This window comes from Rhizopus microsporus (assembly GCF_002708625.1).
Source record: "Rhizopus microsporus ATCC 52813 unplaced genomic scaffold scaffold_35, whole genome shotgun sequence".
Classification (NCBI taxonomy): Eukaryota; Fungi; Mucoromycota; class Mucoromycetes; order Mucorales; family Rhizopodaceae; genus Rhizopus; species Rhizopus microsporus.
The window spans coordinates 1-13,118 of record NW_019671950.1 but is presented as its reverse complement, the minus strand read 5'-3'; the positions used below and the strand labels follow the sequence as shown (position 1 = coordinate 13,118).

At 36.6% G+C, this 13,118-nt stretch overlaps 5 protein-coding genes across 5 annotated transcripts; 3 read left to right on the top strand and 2 right to left on the bottom strand.

Annotated features, from left to right (window-relative positions):
- Nucleotides 1–24: 24 nt before the first annotated feature.
- On the bottom strand, nucleotides 25–2,546 carry RHIMIDRAFT_231987 (galactose mutarotase-like protein). Its single transcript, XM_023607710.1, has 4 exons — nucleotides 2,320–2,546; nucleotides 2,192–2,260; nucleotides 2,095–2,135; nucleotides 25–2,031 (listed from the first exon to the last, which is right to left on the bottom strand). The coding sequence occupies exons 1-4, from the start codon at nucleotides 2,487–2,489 to the stop codon at nucleotides 56–58; spliced, it is 2,256 nt and encodes a 751-aa protein (XP_023461127.1). The 5' UTR covers nucleotides 2,490–2,546; the 3' UTR covers nucleotides 25–55.
- A 1,908-nt stretch (nucleotides 2,547–4,454) lies between these two features.
- Nucleotides 4,455–6,185, top strand: RHIMIDRAFT_274649 (uncharacterized protein). Its single transcript, XM_023612479.1, has one exon. The coding sequence runs from the start codon at nucleotides 4,468–4,470 to the stop codon at nucleotides 6,172–6,174; it is 1,707 nt and encodes a 568-aa protein (XP_023461126.1). The 5' UTR covers nucleotides 4,455–4,467; the 3' UTR covers nucleotides 6,175–6,185.
- A 270-nt stretch (nucleotides 6,186–6,455) lies between these two features.
- Nucleotides 6,456–10,190, top strand: RHIMIDRAFT_295896 (ANTH-domain-containing protein). The gene is made up of 10 exons (XM_023614222.1): nucleotides 6,456–6,596; nucleotides 6,649–6,791; nucleotides 6,851–7,065; nucleotides 7,116–7,300; nucleotides 7,347–7,985; nucleotides 8,046–8,287; nucleotides 8,338–8,562; nucleotides 8,612–8,765; nucleotides 8,813–10,010; nucleotides 10,071–10,190. Exons 1-10 carry the CDS (start codon nucleotides 6,494–6,496, stop codon nucleotides 10,102–10,104), a joined length of 3,138 nt encoding a protein of 1,045 aa, XP_023461125.1. The 5' UTR covers nucleotides 6,456–6,493; the 3' UTR covers nucleotides 10,105–10,190.
- A 224-nt stretch (nucleotides 10,191–10,414) lies between these two features.
- Nucleotides 10,415–11,503, bottom strand: RHIMIDRAFT_274644 (uncharacterized protein). The gene is made up of 4 exons (XM_023612478.1): nucleotides 10,895–11,503; nucleotides 10,760–10,834; nucleotides 10,608–10,715; nucleotides 10,415–10,547 (listed from the first exon to the last, which is right to left on the bottom strand). Exons 1-4 carry the CDS (start codon nucleotides 11,399–11,401, stop codon nucleotides 10,452–10,454), a joined length of 786 nt encoding a protein of 261 aa, XP_023461124.1. The 5' UTR covers nucleotides 11,402–11,503; the 3' UTR covers nucleotides 10,415–10,451.
- An 871-nt stretch (nucleotides 11,504–12,374) lies between these two features.
- RHIMIDRAFT_98840 (uncharacterized protein) lies at nucleotides 12,375–12,791 on the top strand. The gene has a single exon (XM_023615969.1). It carries the CDS (start codon nucleotides 12,427–12,429, stop codon nucleotides 12,673–12,675), a length of 249 nt encoding a protein of 82 aa, XP_023461123.1. The 5' UTR covers nucleotides 12,375–12,426; the 3' UTR covers nucleotides 12,676–12,791.
- The last annotated feature ends 327 nt before the right edge of the window (nucleotides 12,792–13,118 follow it).

Below are 13,118 nucleotides of genomic sequence, written 5' to 3'. Positions count from 1 at the left end.
AACCTCTTAAATAAATACAACATTGATTAGATATACAGTCTTTTATTATGTCATATTAAAACTTGAGTGTATAAGTAATAGCCTTTCCTGCCAATACACCATTCAGCAAATCAATCTTTAATTGCTTTTTACCAAAGACGCCAAGACGAACTGACAGGTTGATGGTTGATAACTTTTGAGAAGGATCGGCAACAGTAAGACGATACATCCTGTGTTTGATTTCTCGAAGTATTAGTACACATGGACTATCGGTATCAACAATAATGGATTTCCAAGGCATCTTGTATTCTCCAGACGTCCAAAAGGCAACAGCTATCACTTTGTCTTCTTCACTGTAAGCGGCATTTACTTGAGGAGATGCATGACGATAGTCCAAGGTTATTGGTATCTTGTTCGCTTTGATGCCTTGATTAAATACATCATGGTCAATTGAAGGCTGTACGATATACTGTGTAAGAAGACCATTGTTTGTATTATTCACATGTTTGACGTAAGCTGTCCAAACACGCTCTTCTTCTTTTCCTTTAGAAATACCAATGGATGACCAGTTACCATTCTTGATCTTTGAATCCACTTGGATCAATTCTGGCTCTGGGAAATAATATCCGATATCATTGTGCCAAATACTGTTGGTGTGTAGTGCTGTATACGAAGTATTGGTATTTCGTAACTTTCCATTAACGAAGATATCCCCATCACGACGGCGTTGATCAAGGACTGTGACAAGAGGAGCAGTTGTATTAGTAGAACTTACTGAGCCCAGTTGAATAGCGTACGCATTAGGGAAAAAGAATGCTGTTTTCTTAAAAGATAGATGACCATTGAATGGATTCAGATAATCAAAGACCACAATGCCTGTATCCCCATCAGTTGCTCCGCCCACAAAGTCTCTCTTGCCTACTGTCTTTGATTTTTTGCAGTTTAATGGTGTTGCTCCCATGTCCACAGTTATACCAGGGATAAGCTCCCAGTTCCATACAGCAAAGATGTCCTTATATTCATCACCACTCAAGTAGTTGTAGATAGCACCATCACTTAAATGAAAGCCAAAGGGATTTTGAGAGTTGACGCATTCAGAGTTAACCGTGCGAGTTGAATACATTTTCATAGTAACAATGTAATCAGACATGCGATGTACAAAGTAGTCAGCATTGTAGAAATAACGACTACCGATGAGCTTGCCTTGGTTTGCGCTTGACGCTGGCTGAGTTAGGCGATCTTCAATTTCATCAAATGTCCTTTCTGAAGCCCACCCCTCAGTGCCTTCTGATATAGTTGGAATATCAATAGCAACTCCACCACTTGCTTGTTTATCTGAATATTTGAAAGTAATCATACGACCTATGACACTATATTGCCACAGTAGTGAATGGAGGTCTGTGTCTGCCATGATCATCCATTCTGTGCCTTCTATTAAAGTCTCAAAGGCATTCTGAACATCAATCGAGGGAATAATATCAGTACCCTTTGTCTCTATAAAAACAGACAGTAGATCATTGATGTAATCCTTTCCATAGTTTCCGTTGTAAAGTAATCCATTATGCTGCATAAAGGAGCCATCTGATTGAATACCATCACCAGCAACTACGGGGCTTATTTTTGCACCGCTATAAAACAAATCCAAAGCTTTCAGCAGTGTATTAGCGTCGTTGTTTAATAGGCCTAGCGAAATTCCAATGGATGATACATCTAACAAATTGGCGCCTGTAAGAGGAGATTTGGTCATAGTAGCTCTTTTGAATGCCCGTGACATAATTCTGTGGCAGATACCCAATTGTTCTGGACTGAGTTCATCTTTAATGACTAAGGAGATGCTGCCAATGAATCTTGGAATTAATATGACTTGATCGTACCAATTTGGATTCCACAGGCCAGGTGTGCCACAAGGACATTTGGATCCCTTTTTCCCGCCTTTATCGACACAGTCATCTTCTGTGAAATCATTATCAAGCCAATAGTTAAGCGCCAAGAGTGTTTTTGATAACAGTTCTTTGTTGGAAGTATCATCACGGTAGCCTATTGCTAACTGAACTATGTACAAAAAAAAATAATTCCTTGCTTAATATAACAAATTACTTGGAGTTATGCACTTACGCGTTCTTAATAAATGATTTGTAGCTGGCCAATTTGCGCGTCTACAGAGTATACGATTCATTACGGTTATGTTATGGATGCAAATAAATGATCATACCTTGCTGCACAGCCAGATAAATAGTTTATATTTGACCATGTTCCTGTTACATTATTAAGTGTACTTGCCCTATGAGTTATCAATTGATTAGACAAAATGAAAACATCGAGATATAATAAAAGAAATACCATTTATCAACTGTTGCTTCGGTAGGCTTATATTGTGTTATGATATTGTTAATTCTTCTTTCAGTGATAATATCGATATCTTTGGTTGAGGGAGTAGGAAGAGCATTTATACAAACATTGAAAGACGTAAAAAGGTAAATTAAATAAATAAACAAGTATATGTACAACATATTCCAAAAGTAAAAATAAGAAAGAAAAGAAAGAAAAAAAGAAGCGAACAATGGTTGCTTTTATATATGCAAACAAAAAAAAAAGATGATCGTATATAGCTCACTAGGTTATTCTTGACTTAGTCCAACATACTCCTGATCGATGATCTAAAGTAAGCTGAACACTTTTAATTCTACCCTTAATTGTTTTGTTGTGCATTCATACTACAGTAAGCATGACATTAAGAAAATGTTTGAAGATGTTGTATAGATCATCAGGATGGGAATGTGATTTTCTCTTCATACTTGTGATACCACGGAGAATATATACAAGAATGAAAGGCCAAGGAAGCCATGGTAACAGATTGAGTGATTTGATGTCTATTTTTTATTAGAAAAGGTTATTTATAAATATAAACAGTAACACCAATTACACAAATGTAGCATCAATAAAAAGGAGTAAGTTACTCTTCCCCCAAAATACGATCCAAAAAAGGACTTGTCAGCTACCACCTTTATTTCTATAATAAATGCATTGTACAACTAAACAATCGAGACCAGTTTAAAGTTTGACAGTAAAGACGACAAGTGTGCCATCATCAGTTACGATCATGGGGAATTAACATAAAACGTATAACATAAAGTCATTCATCATACACACAAGTCATGTTGCAGAACAAGACATATAAGCAGTTAAAGGCTAAATATGCACCAAGTCTAACCCGAGGCTTACAACATGTCTGGGCAAAAAGAACAAGCAGCTACAAAAATACCCAAATAAAGTATAAAAAAGCTGCAAGTGCCGATAATCACTTGATTTTGCATTATATTTTTGGACCCACATGACGATTTAAGAATAATCAATAGGAGGAGTATTAAAGATAGTTAAGGATCATTAAGGATCGTCAAGGGATCGCTGAGTACTATTACGTTATTATGGAAATTCTTAGCCACCAACTGTAATAGGCATGGTCAAATACGATAATTGTTAACAAAGGATTTCCATAATGCCTTTGATATATATTTTAAAAAATAAAAGAGAAGTGGAGTTTACACTCAGAAAGAGTAGTTTGAAGATATTCTTTATTCCTATGGAGCTGGTTTAGTACGAGATGAGGTATTCATTAACTTTAGCGCTAGATTTTTTTACTCATTAATGTCTTGTACGTAGGTAGCGTTGTGTATTAGTTCGTTATTGATTTATGTGACAAGTAAAAAGCCTTTTGTTGATGAATAATGGACAGAGATTATGAGTGAAAGCAGAAAAGAAAAAAAAGATATTACTTCACCAGAAGAGATACTTTTACCATTGAAAGACATGAGCAAGGTAAATACAACGTCAAGGATAAGTATATAAAATGTATTGGTTTATCTCTGACCATAGTTCCGTGTCGAAAGTTACGTGAAATTAGTTACTCATCCCACTTTCAATAGAACACCAGCCCTCCCCTGCTCTTACAGAGCCTATGCTAACGGCATGATAACCAGTGTCATAACAATATCAATAAAGTATCTAAGGGACATTATTAGTTTAAAGTCCTACATGAATACAGCAGTTCTCCATGGACAAATCAGAAATTGAAGACATGGAACGATAACAAATAACGATTAAAGTGAGCCATTAAGCAGCCCATTCGTTTTCAATACATGGCAAGGTCAGTAATGAACACGCTTTCCTTAAAAGTTAATCTAAACTATCAGTAACCAAGGAACGAATTAAAATTTTTCAGGGTACTTTGTTTCAAACTACGCTGATGACCTACAACAAGCATCTACTCTTCAAAGATCAATTATAATGTTGTTAGAATGTATATTTTATATATTGGTTTGTAAAGAAAGATATGCATATCTTCTATTATGGATAAACATGATATGTATTAGTCAAAGAGTAGTGTTACACCAACCCCTTACTCGCTGAATAAAATATCAGAACTCAGGTAATGTCATTTTAGCTCATTCTTTTTTGTTTTTTTTTTTTTTTTTTTAATTTATTTCCATCATGGCCAACTTTCAACGACTGCCGATAGATATACTGCATCTCATATTGGATTATTTGAAAGAAAATAAGGATATAAAGAACTGTAGACTTGTTTGTTTACAATGGTGCATGGCATTGACATATCGATTGTTTCAAGACATATCTATTAAAGACGAATATCATCTCAAGGCACTATTGGACTTAACCACTAGCTCAAAATCGAATAGATTGATTCAACTTGGTCAATACGTTAAAACGCTGACTATCTACAATAGTCGTGACTATAAGCAAATGCCTGTTATCACACGCCATGACTTTGAACAACTAGTCAAATCTTGTCCACATGTTCATAAGCTTTTATTGGACGCCTTTACTTTTGGAAAGTACATATCAGCTTACTTACTTGATATCAGTGACGATACCAAATGGAAAGTTCAGTCATTTGGATTGAAGCATATCACTATGGACATTTATTACAAATACAAAGACTCCATCACGGAATTCTATGCTCCTTACAGGATGAAGAGTATACGTGATTTGGCATATTTCCCGTTACTCCAACAAGTTCACTTGCATGCATTTTCTATTACGACTATGGAAGACTTTATGTTTATTTTTGATACTTGTAGAAACATACGTGATATAAGCACGACAGTTGACATAGACACACCCTCACATATTGCTTGTCCTCAAGATCTTTACCCCTCTTTGACTCGAGCAGAGTTTGTTTGTCGCGGCCGACAGATACCAAAGGGCCTTATCGATTGTATCATACGTCGATTCACTCAGATATCCAACATTTCATTTTATCTGGACAATGAATCTTCAAAGCCTATTGATGGATCAGATTATGATAGGCTGGTGAAGCATGTTGTCAAGCATCTCAAGCAAGAATCAAGGTTGAGTTTGTATAAACCTATCTTTAATGCAGAACATCTCGATCAAGCGGCTATTACGATAAACAACTGCCTAAAGAGTCTCAGTAAACAATCATTCATCACGTCAAGCGTACATTTTACGATTATCCAGAGTATGTCATGGGATAATGAAACCGTCAAGCTGTTGGATGCATTTAAACGACACGACGATGACATGGTTCACCGTTATCTCGAGCTTCACTGTCCGGGTAGATATCCTTTACAAGAATTAATCTATTATCTCAGAAATGTCAAACCATACATTCAAGAATTAACCATGATGAATGACGACTCGTCTTCTGTTACCTCAGCAGACCACATAGACGCCACCTTATATCAATGTCACCAGCTTCAAAAGTTAACCTTTTTTCGTTATGGGTTGCCATCACTTCAGGGTTGTGTCAACAGAGCGGTACAGTCTATATGTATTGCTTCATGTAATATTCATACTGGGTTCTTTGGTGACCTTTCCACAGCCTTTCCTCGCTTAAAAAATATCGATCTGCGTTGTAATACGATTGTTTGCGATTCTGACGGAACTGGATCGAATATAATAGACCTAGGAAGCTTAATATTGGACAGGCTAACACTTGTATTAAGCATCCAAAATGACATGCCCACATCCGATACCCAGGAATATCTTGTATCTCTCAAGACACATAGAAAAACCTCCTATTTTGTCATAGACAACCAGAGAAACCCTAGAAAGCTTAGTACTGATGAAGCAACAGAAAAGGATAAAAGTATAGATTATCTAATCAATTGTCATGATGTTCAGCAGTTTGCTCTAGACATAACCATTTCTTCTTAATGCCTCCATAGACAGTTCTGTTCTACTATTTATTTTCCATCTACTGTATTATTAATTCTTTATTAAATAAAACAATAATTTCATAGACAATGTTCAGAATCAGTCCTATGATAAAAGAGCTTGATTATTTACGCTTTATGTAATCCTTGTCCGCTGATGGTCGTTTCTAACCTCCATGTTTGTTACAATGGACGCCAAGAAGGATCACTTCCCAAAAAGGCAATCTGTTAAACTCAGACATTAAATTCAAATAACCTGCAGTGTTGCCTTTTAACCCTTTCAATAACTCCCTTTCATTATTCTTATTTAATAGTTTACCATGTCTTACCTTTCTGCCGATAGAGCAGAAGCAGAACTTGCTCAGAGTGTTCGAAAAGCATGTAATGCTGAAGAAGTATCACCTAAACGAAAACACGTTCGAAGTAAGAAAAAATGAGAGGAACTTTATATCATTTTTTATTAATACATGTGTAGTCTGTGTTGTCTATACCTGGGACCATCGCTCTTCAGCCATCATTTGGAATATACTCAAAGTACAACCTTTGTTATCTGATGAAGTTCAAGCTTTCAAGGCATTAATTCTAGTTCATAGAACCATCAATGAAGGACATCCTAATGTAACTAAATGACGACATATATTATTGTTCATCACTCAACTTACATCCTAACATTTTAGGCTATTAAAGACGCTATTAGAGAGACAGGCTGGTTAGAGACTTGTGCTCGAAGTGTTAGCGGAGACGGTATTAAAGGATACGGTACACTAATTCGGGCCTATGTCGACTTGCTTATACACAAACTTCAGTTCCATCGCACTCATCCTGAATTCAACGGTACTTTTGACTATGAAGAATATATTAGTTTAAAAAATATCGATGATCCAAATGAAGGGTAAGGTAAAATGTAAGTAAATATTATGACTGACCTTGGTTTCTTTTCAGATTTGAGACTATCAACGATTTGATGGACTTGCAGGATCATATCGATAGATTCCAAAAGACAGTATTTGCCAGTTTCCGTCATCACTCAAATAATGAGTGTCGTATTGGTGCTCTTCTGCCTTTAATAGACGAGAGTCACGGTATCTACAAGTTTATCACCAGCATGCTGAGAGCCATGCATCAAAGTAAGAACTTTCTTTGAACCTTTACTGTTTTCTAAACTTATTATAGAAACCGATTCTTCTGATGCTCTTGCACCACTTCGACAAAGATTCAATGCACAGCACTACGCACTTTTGAAGTTTTATTTTGAATGCTCTAACCTACGATACTTGACAAGCCTTAAGCAAGTACCTGTGCTTTCGCAAGACCCACCCTCTTTGATTGACGCCAGCACACCACAGCTTCCTAAGCGACCTGAAGTAGCCCGCATTGAGGCCCCACCTCCAGCCCAAGCCTCGCCCGAACCTGTGATTGACTTTTGGTCCGAGAAACAAGCTCAGCAACAGCGAGAATATGATCAACAACAACAACGCTTGGCTCAACAACGAGCTGAAGAACAGGAGAAAATGAGGCAAATGCAGCTACAACAACAACGTGAGTTTGAGGAGCAACAGCGGTTGCTTGCAGAGCGTGAAAGACAGAGGCAGGAAGAACTCTTGAGACAACAGATGCAGCACCAGCAGGCCGGTAGAATCAATGATTTGGAAATGCAGCTTTTGAATGCTCGTAACCAAATTGAACGTAACCAAATGATGTTAGAGCAGTATGACAGAAGAGTGAAGGCTCTTGAACAAGAACTGGCTTCTGTTAACTCGAATGCTCAGCTACGTGACCAATCTAAAGATGAGCTCATTCGTTCTCTTCAAAGTAAGAATTTAAAGTTGGTTGTATACTATCAAGATTATATACTAATCTGATAATATATAGACGAAATACAAATGTGGAAGAACAAGTACGAAGCCTTGGCCAAGCTTTACAGTCAGCTAAGAAAGGAGCATATTGACTTGCTGAACAAATACAAGAGCTTGCAGGTCAAGGCCAATTCTGCACAAGAAGCTACAGAGAAATTGGAACGAATGCAAGCTGATATGCGTGCAAAGAATATCGAATTAGCTGATCTAATCAGAGAACGTGATAGAGCACGCAATGAACTGGCTAGACTTCAGGGCGTAAGCATTAGTTGCACATTTATGAACGTCCGTTAATCTTTTGCTTGTAGAACCAACGCGATGAAGTAGAAAGATTAAGACGAGAATTAGACAACGCCCGCGATCAAATTCAAAATATGGGGCGATCAAAGGGTGATGAAGTGAGCGCGTTGTTGGCCAAATTCAACAAGGAAAAGTCGGAATTAGAAGCTAGCTTGATGGAAAAGCAAGCTCTCATTGACGAGTTCCTCAAGCAGATTGAAGATCAGCAGGGAGAAGTGGACCACCTTCGCCAAGTAAGTCTTTTTGCTCGTTTGAAAAGAATATGTCTCACACAACTTGTAGGAAAAAGACGAAGAAATTGCTGTGTTGCAAGCTGGTATGGATGAATGTCTAGCTCAACTAGCTGAATTACAGCATAATGACAGACAACAAGAGCTTCAGGATGAGCTTCACCGTCTGGAAACTATGCACTCTGACAAGCTGAACCAAATACTGGGTAATAACTTTTAACTTTATGTTTTTATACATCTAACTTTTTATTAGATGCTATTCTTAGCACATGTGTTCAAAAGATCAACGACGGCATTTACGAACTTGATAGTCAACATGGCAATGAAAACTCAACTCCAGAACTTGCACTATCCATGATTGAAAGAGCAAGTATTACCTCAGTAGAGTTCATGTCTGCCTTCAGCAAATTCTTAGATGGAAGTAACTCTGGTGATCACACAAGCACTATCACGCGTGCCATTGAATTTTCTGATACCATTATTGATGTCCTCCAACATTCAAAGGGCATCACGCAATATGTCATGCGCGATGAAGATGGCGAAGAACTTGTTAGACTTGGTAAAGGTTCTGCTGAAGCTGTTATCCAATACTTTAGCAGTGTCATGTCATCTTATCTCAAGATGCTTCCTCCTGCCCAGCGCCCTGAAGTTGTCATCCAAGGCGATATGAGAGTTCAAGAAGCACTTACCAAGCTCTCACAAAAGACAGAAGACTTGATCTTGACAGGTGCTACGGATATCAATAAATTAGCCGATGGTGAAGTCGGTGATCTTGTCGAACAAGAAATGACAAGAGCCGCACGAGCTATTGAAGAAGCCACTGCCAGGATCCAAGAGTTGATGCGTCGTCCAGCAAACCCTTCTTTCTCAGCAACAGATATTCAAGTTCATCAGCTCATCTTGAACTCTGTATTGGCACTTACGAATGCTATTGGTAATCTGATCAAATGTGCCACAGCATCCCAACAAGAAATTGTGGCTCAAGGTCGTGGAACCTCGTCCAAAGCCGCTTTCTACAAAAAGCATAACAGATGGACTGAAGGTTTGATCACAGCGGCCAAGGCAGTAGCTGTTGCAACAAATCTTTTGGTAGAAGCCGCCGATGGTGTCATTAGCAAAACACATTCTTTAGAACAGCTGATTGTTGCTTCTAATGAGGTATCTGCTGCTACGGCTCAACTTGTATCAGCCTCCCGTGTGAAATCATCCTTTATGTCGCGTACACAAGAACGATTAGAATTGGCAGCCAAAGCAGTGAAGGATGCTGCAGCAGAACTCGTAAAGCAGGTCAAGAATCTTGTCGCCCAGCAAAACAAGACAGAGGATTTAGAAATTGATTGGAATAAGTTATCAGTGCATGAATTTAAGCGCCGAGAGATGGAACAACAAGTGAAAATTTTGAAATTGGATGCCGAGTTAACGAATGCCCGCCGTGTCTTGGCTGAAATGAGGTAAGTCTCAATATGTGTTGTGATGGCTGGTTTATTAATACCTTCTTTTTTTATCATTAGACGAAGCGGCTATCATACAGAAGAAACAGATTAATAGTATCAATGACAAAATAAAATACTTTCCTTATTATGTAATCAATCACCTTTAATACATGTCTTTTTAAAAAAAGGAGAATAACTCATGGTCAAGTCTGTACGTGTAAGCACGATATTAAGTCTGTGTCTGCTACCATTATAGCATATCTTGTGCTTTCTTTTGAAGTGTGTATAGAATGTCCCTTCAGCTGTGATTGATTTCGATAGTTTTCATGTTGTATATTATTATTTTTAGACCCCTTTAGGAAAAACAAACTGCACTGAGGCATTCCTTAGCATCAACAGGGGATATTCATTAGTTTTTACTTTTTATTATTCTTTTTTTTTTATATATAAATAGATTAGTTATGCAATAATGTTGTTTTGTACAATTTGATGTAATTTAGTTTGATCTTCATGCGTGCATTGTAGTAAAGAAGATAGGACAGGTATTAGTTGAGACTAGAAAGAATAATGAGTACATTTTAATACATTGCCTTCTCCTGCATTAATATAACTTACTCTTGTTGTTTTCAATTCCAGAAATTTTATAATGACATTTCGCAAGTATTCAAGGTTAAGAGCATCGTCTTGTGCCTTTGTCATCCTTCGTATTTCATTCCTTAGCATCTATGGGTACCGTTAGTTCATGCTTAGATTATCACTTTTCTTACTTTATTCATAGCCTTCAATTGAATTTCCCTTGCCTTTATATATTCTAGCTCTTTCTTTTGATTTTCTATATTGACCTTTTTTTGTATAATGTGTGTGAATGGTGCTGTGTATACTCTCTCATGAGGTTAACTTACGTGTATCATATACAAGTCATCGTACTTTTCTTGCCACTGTTTTGATTCTTGATATGCCTTACCCAGCTTAAGCTCTAGGCAGCTTATGCTCTCTGTTGCTGATATGTATTTCTCCCTTAACGACGATACTTCGTTTTGCATCACTATCTTTTCTTGCTCTACACTCAGACACAGTTGCTCAAACGTACGTCGCTGACATTCAAGCTCCGAGCGTACTGTGTTACACTTATGTTTTGCTTGATCTATCTCTTGAGCCAATTTGGCCTTCTCTGCCATACACTGTACGCTGTCATGACATGCACCTTCATTCTTATCCTCTATTAATTGTTTGATTGTTTCTTGAGCCTTTTTTAGCTCTTTTTGGGCAGAATCTGCTTCTTGCATAAAATGTAGCACACTTTTTTTGTTCTCCTCTCTTTCAAGTTTCAGTTCTTCAATTTCATTCTTTAATTTTCTAATTTGCTCTTGTACGTTTCTTTTCTTTGTATTCAATTGTTTTCTTGCCATATTTATTTTATAAGGAAGAAAGGGTTATAAAGCTCAAAGCTAAGCCCAACAGAAAAAGAATGAAACCTTTTTATAAGGAATCTTAGGGGGCTTAAAATATTTTTTGTAGTGCTATTGAAAATAAAATGGCGCAGAATATTATGATCCGTTCAACTTAAGCCCTTCTCGTGAAGTATATATCTTTAAGAAATACTCATGATAACAGTGGCTGACAATATGCTTTGAACAATAAATTGTGGCGTTTTAATCATAGAAGCAAGTAAAATATACATATAAATAATGATGGTATTCACTTGTATAATGAAATGATTATATTGAAGCAAATAGTAAAAATTATATGTTTATTTCTTTGAGAATTGCTTCTCTATATTGAAACAATTCAGAAGTTTTTATAAGGAATTCCTGTAATCCCAATAAGTCAATGACTCGAGGTAAAGTTTCAAGTCTAAGATATGATGAATTAAAAGGTATAAAATAAATTATATTTGTGATCTCACCGTAATATCTTTTGTAATACTGGATTGGATCTTCAGAACCTTCAACTTGCTTTAACTTTAGCAATTTTATGAGCTGTTTCATCATTTTTTCCTCGTCAACAGTTTCTTTACCCTTGTGGGTATTAAAGTCAATTCCCTCTGAAAGCTCCACAAAAAGGGGTAATCGACTTGTTCCTAACAAGGAACGCAACACCATCCCATTTCGTTTAGTCTGTTAAGATGGTTTGCTTTTCAATCCTACGTCGTCTGTTGGTCATACTTGACGAATAAACAAATATAGAATTTGTATTTGTACTTACCATTGCATATCAATGATATAATTGCATGCAACAAACAAGTTGTGGTCAAGAAGGCAGTGTTCCTCTCCAGTCGCTGCTACTGTAGCGAGTTTCTTGGATTTTCAATTAATTTCAAACTACAGTTGTTGAATCCGATAAGGAGAATTAGCTTTTTAGTATTGATTTATATATTAAAATTTACATTAACTTACAAGTGGATACTCATCACTTCAATAAAGCTGAGGTCAGCATGAACTATCATGTCAAACTCTTCCTTCATTTGGGATGGGAACATCCTAACGGCACTCCTCATCAGCTTAGGACTGGCAATGCAGCTTGTCAGTTTGTAAATCAGCACCCCCACAAGCATTGTAAATGGGGGCAAAGGGTAGATTTGTGGATTCCTTCGAGATATGAAAGTATTACTGCCATTTTACTTGTCCAAAAGACAAACTTTTCACCAAGCCTATATAAAATAAAAAGAATGAATACAAGCTAAATCAAATCGAATTAAGTATACCCGTCATGAACAAGATATTCATGTTATATTTGAAAAAGAAATAATGCAGAAAGAAATGTTGTTCAGGACTTATATTTATACTTTTAAAAAGCAAAAATTCAGAAAATAAACAAACATCATCGTGCATCTTAATGAGCCTACTCTTACAAAAAAAAACACTTTATTTTCGAAAGAGGGAAAAGGGACAATAATCATATCTCCTTAATCTGAACAGTTTATTCTTAATATCCTTACGAGCTTTGATATTGTAACACATTTGGGCGTTTTTCGTGTAACAATATATAACACGACAAAAAAATTCTTTTGTTAGTAGAATTCTTTTAGAGAAAGTTGTTATAAAAGAAGCATGGATTCTTTAGCAATGAAACAAGTTGTATAAAGAATAGGATTACATTATTATTATTATTATTATTATTATTATT

Bases quoted from the DNA above. Each gene is read 5' to 3' on its own strand.
- RHIMIDRAFT_231987 (XM_023607710.1), bottom strand. From the start codon at position 2,489: ATGTTGTACATATACTTGTTTATTTATTTAATTTACCTTTTTACGTCT. The intron at 2,261-2,319 runs GTATTTCTTTTA...GATAACTCATAG, and splicing joins GAAGCAACAGTTGATAAATG to GGCAAGTACACTTAATAATG. The intron at 2,032-2,094 runs GTAAGTGCATAA...TTTTGTACATAG, and splicing joins AAATCATTTATTAAGAACGC to TTCAGTTAGCAATAGGCTAC.
- RHIMIDRAFT_274649 (XM_023612479.1), top strand. From the start codon at position 4,468: ATGGCCAACTTTCAACGACTGCCGATAGATATACTGCATCTCATATTG.
- RHIMIDRAFT_295896 (XM_023614222.1), top strand. From the start codon at position 6,494: ATGTCTTACCTTTCTGCCGATAGAGCAGAAGCAGAACTTGCTCAGAGT. The intron at 6,597-6,648 runs GTAAGAAAAAAT...ATACATGTGTAG, and splicing joins TAAACGAAAACACGTTCGAA to TCTGTGTTGTCTATACCTGG. The intron at 6,792-6,850 runs GTAACTAAATGA...CTAACATTTTAG, and splicing joins TCAATGAAGGACATCCTAAT to GCTATTAAAGACGCTATTAG.
- RHIMIDRAFT_274644 (XM_023612478.1), bottom strand. From the start codon at position 11,401: ATGGCAAGAAAACAATTGAATACAAAGAAAAGAAACGTACAAGAGCAA. The intron at 10,835-10,894 runs GTAAGTTAACCT...ATACAAAAAAAG, and splicing joins ATGACTTGTATATGATACAC to GTCAATATAGAAAATCAAAA. The intron at 10,548-10,607 runs GTAAGTTATATT...TATTCTTTCTAG, and splicing joins TGGAATTGAAAACAACAAGA to TCTCAACTAATACCTGTCCT.
- RHIMIDRAFT_98840 (XM_023615969.1), top strand. From the start codon at position 12,427: ATGAACTATCATGTCAAACTCTTCCTTCATTTGGGATGGGAACATCCT.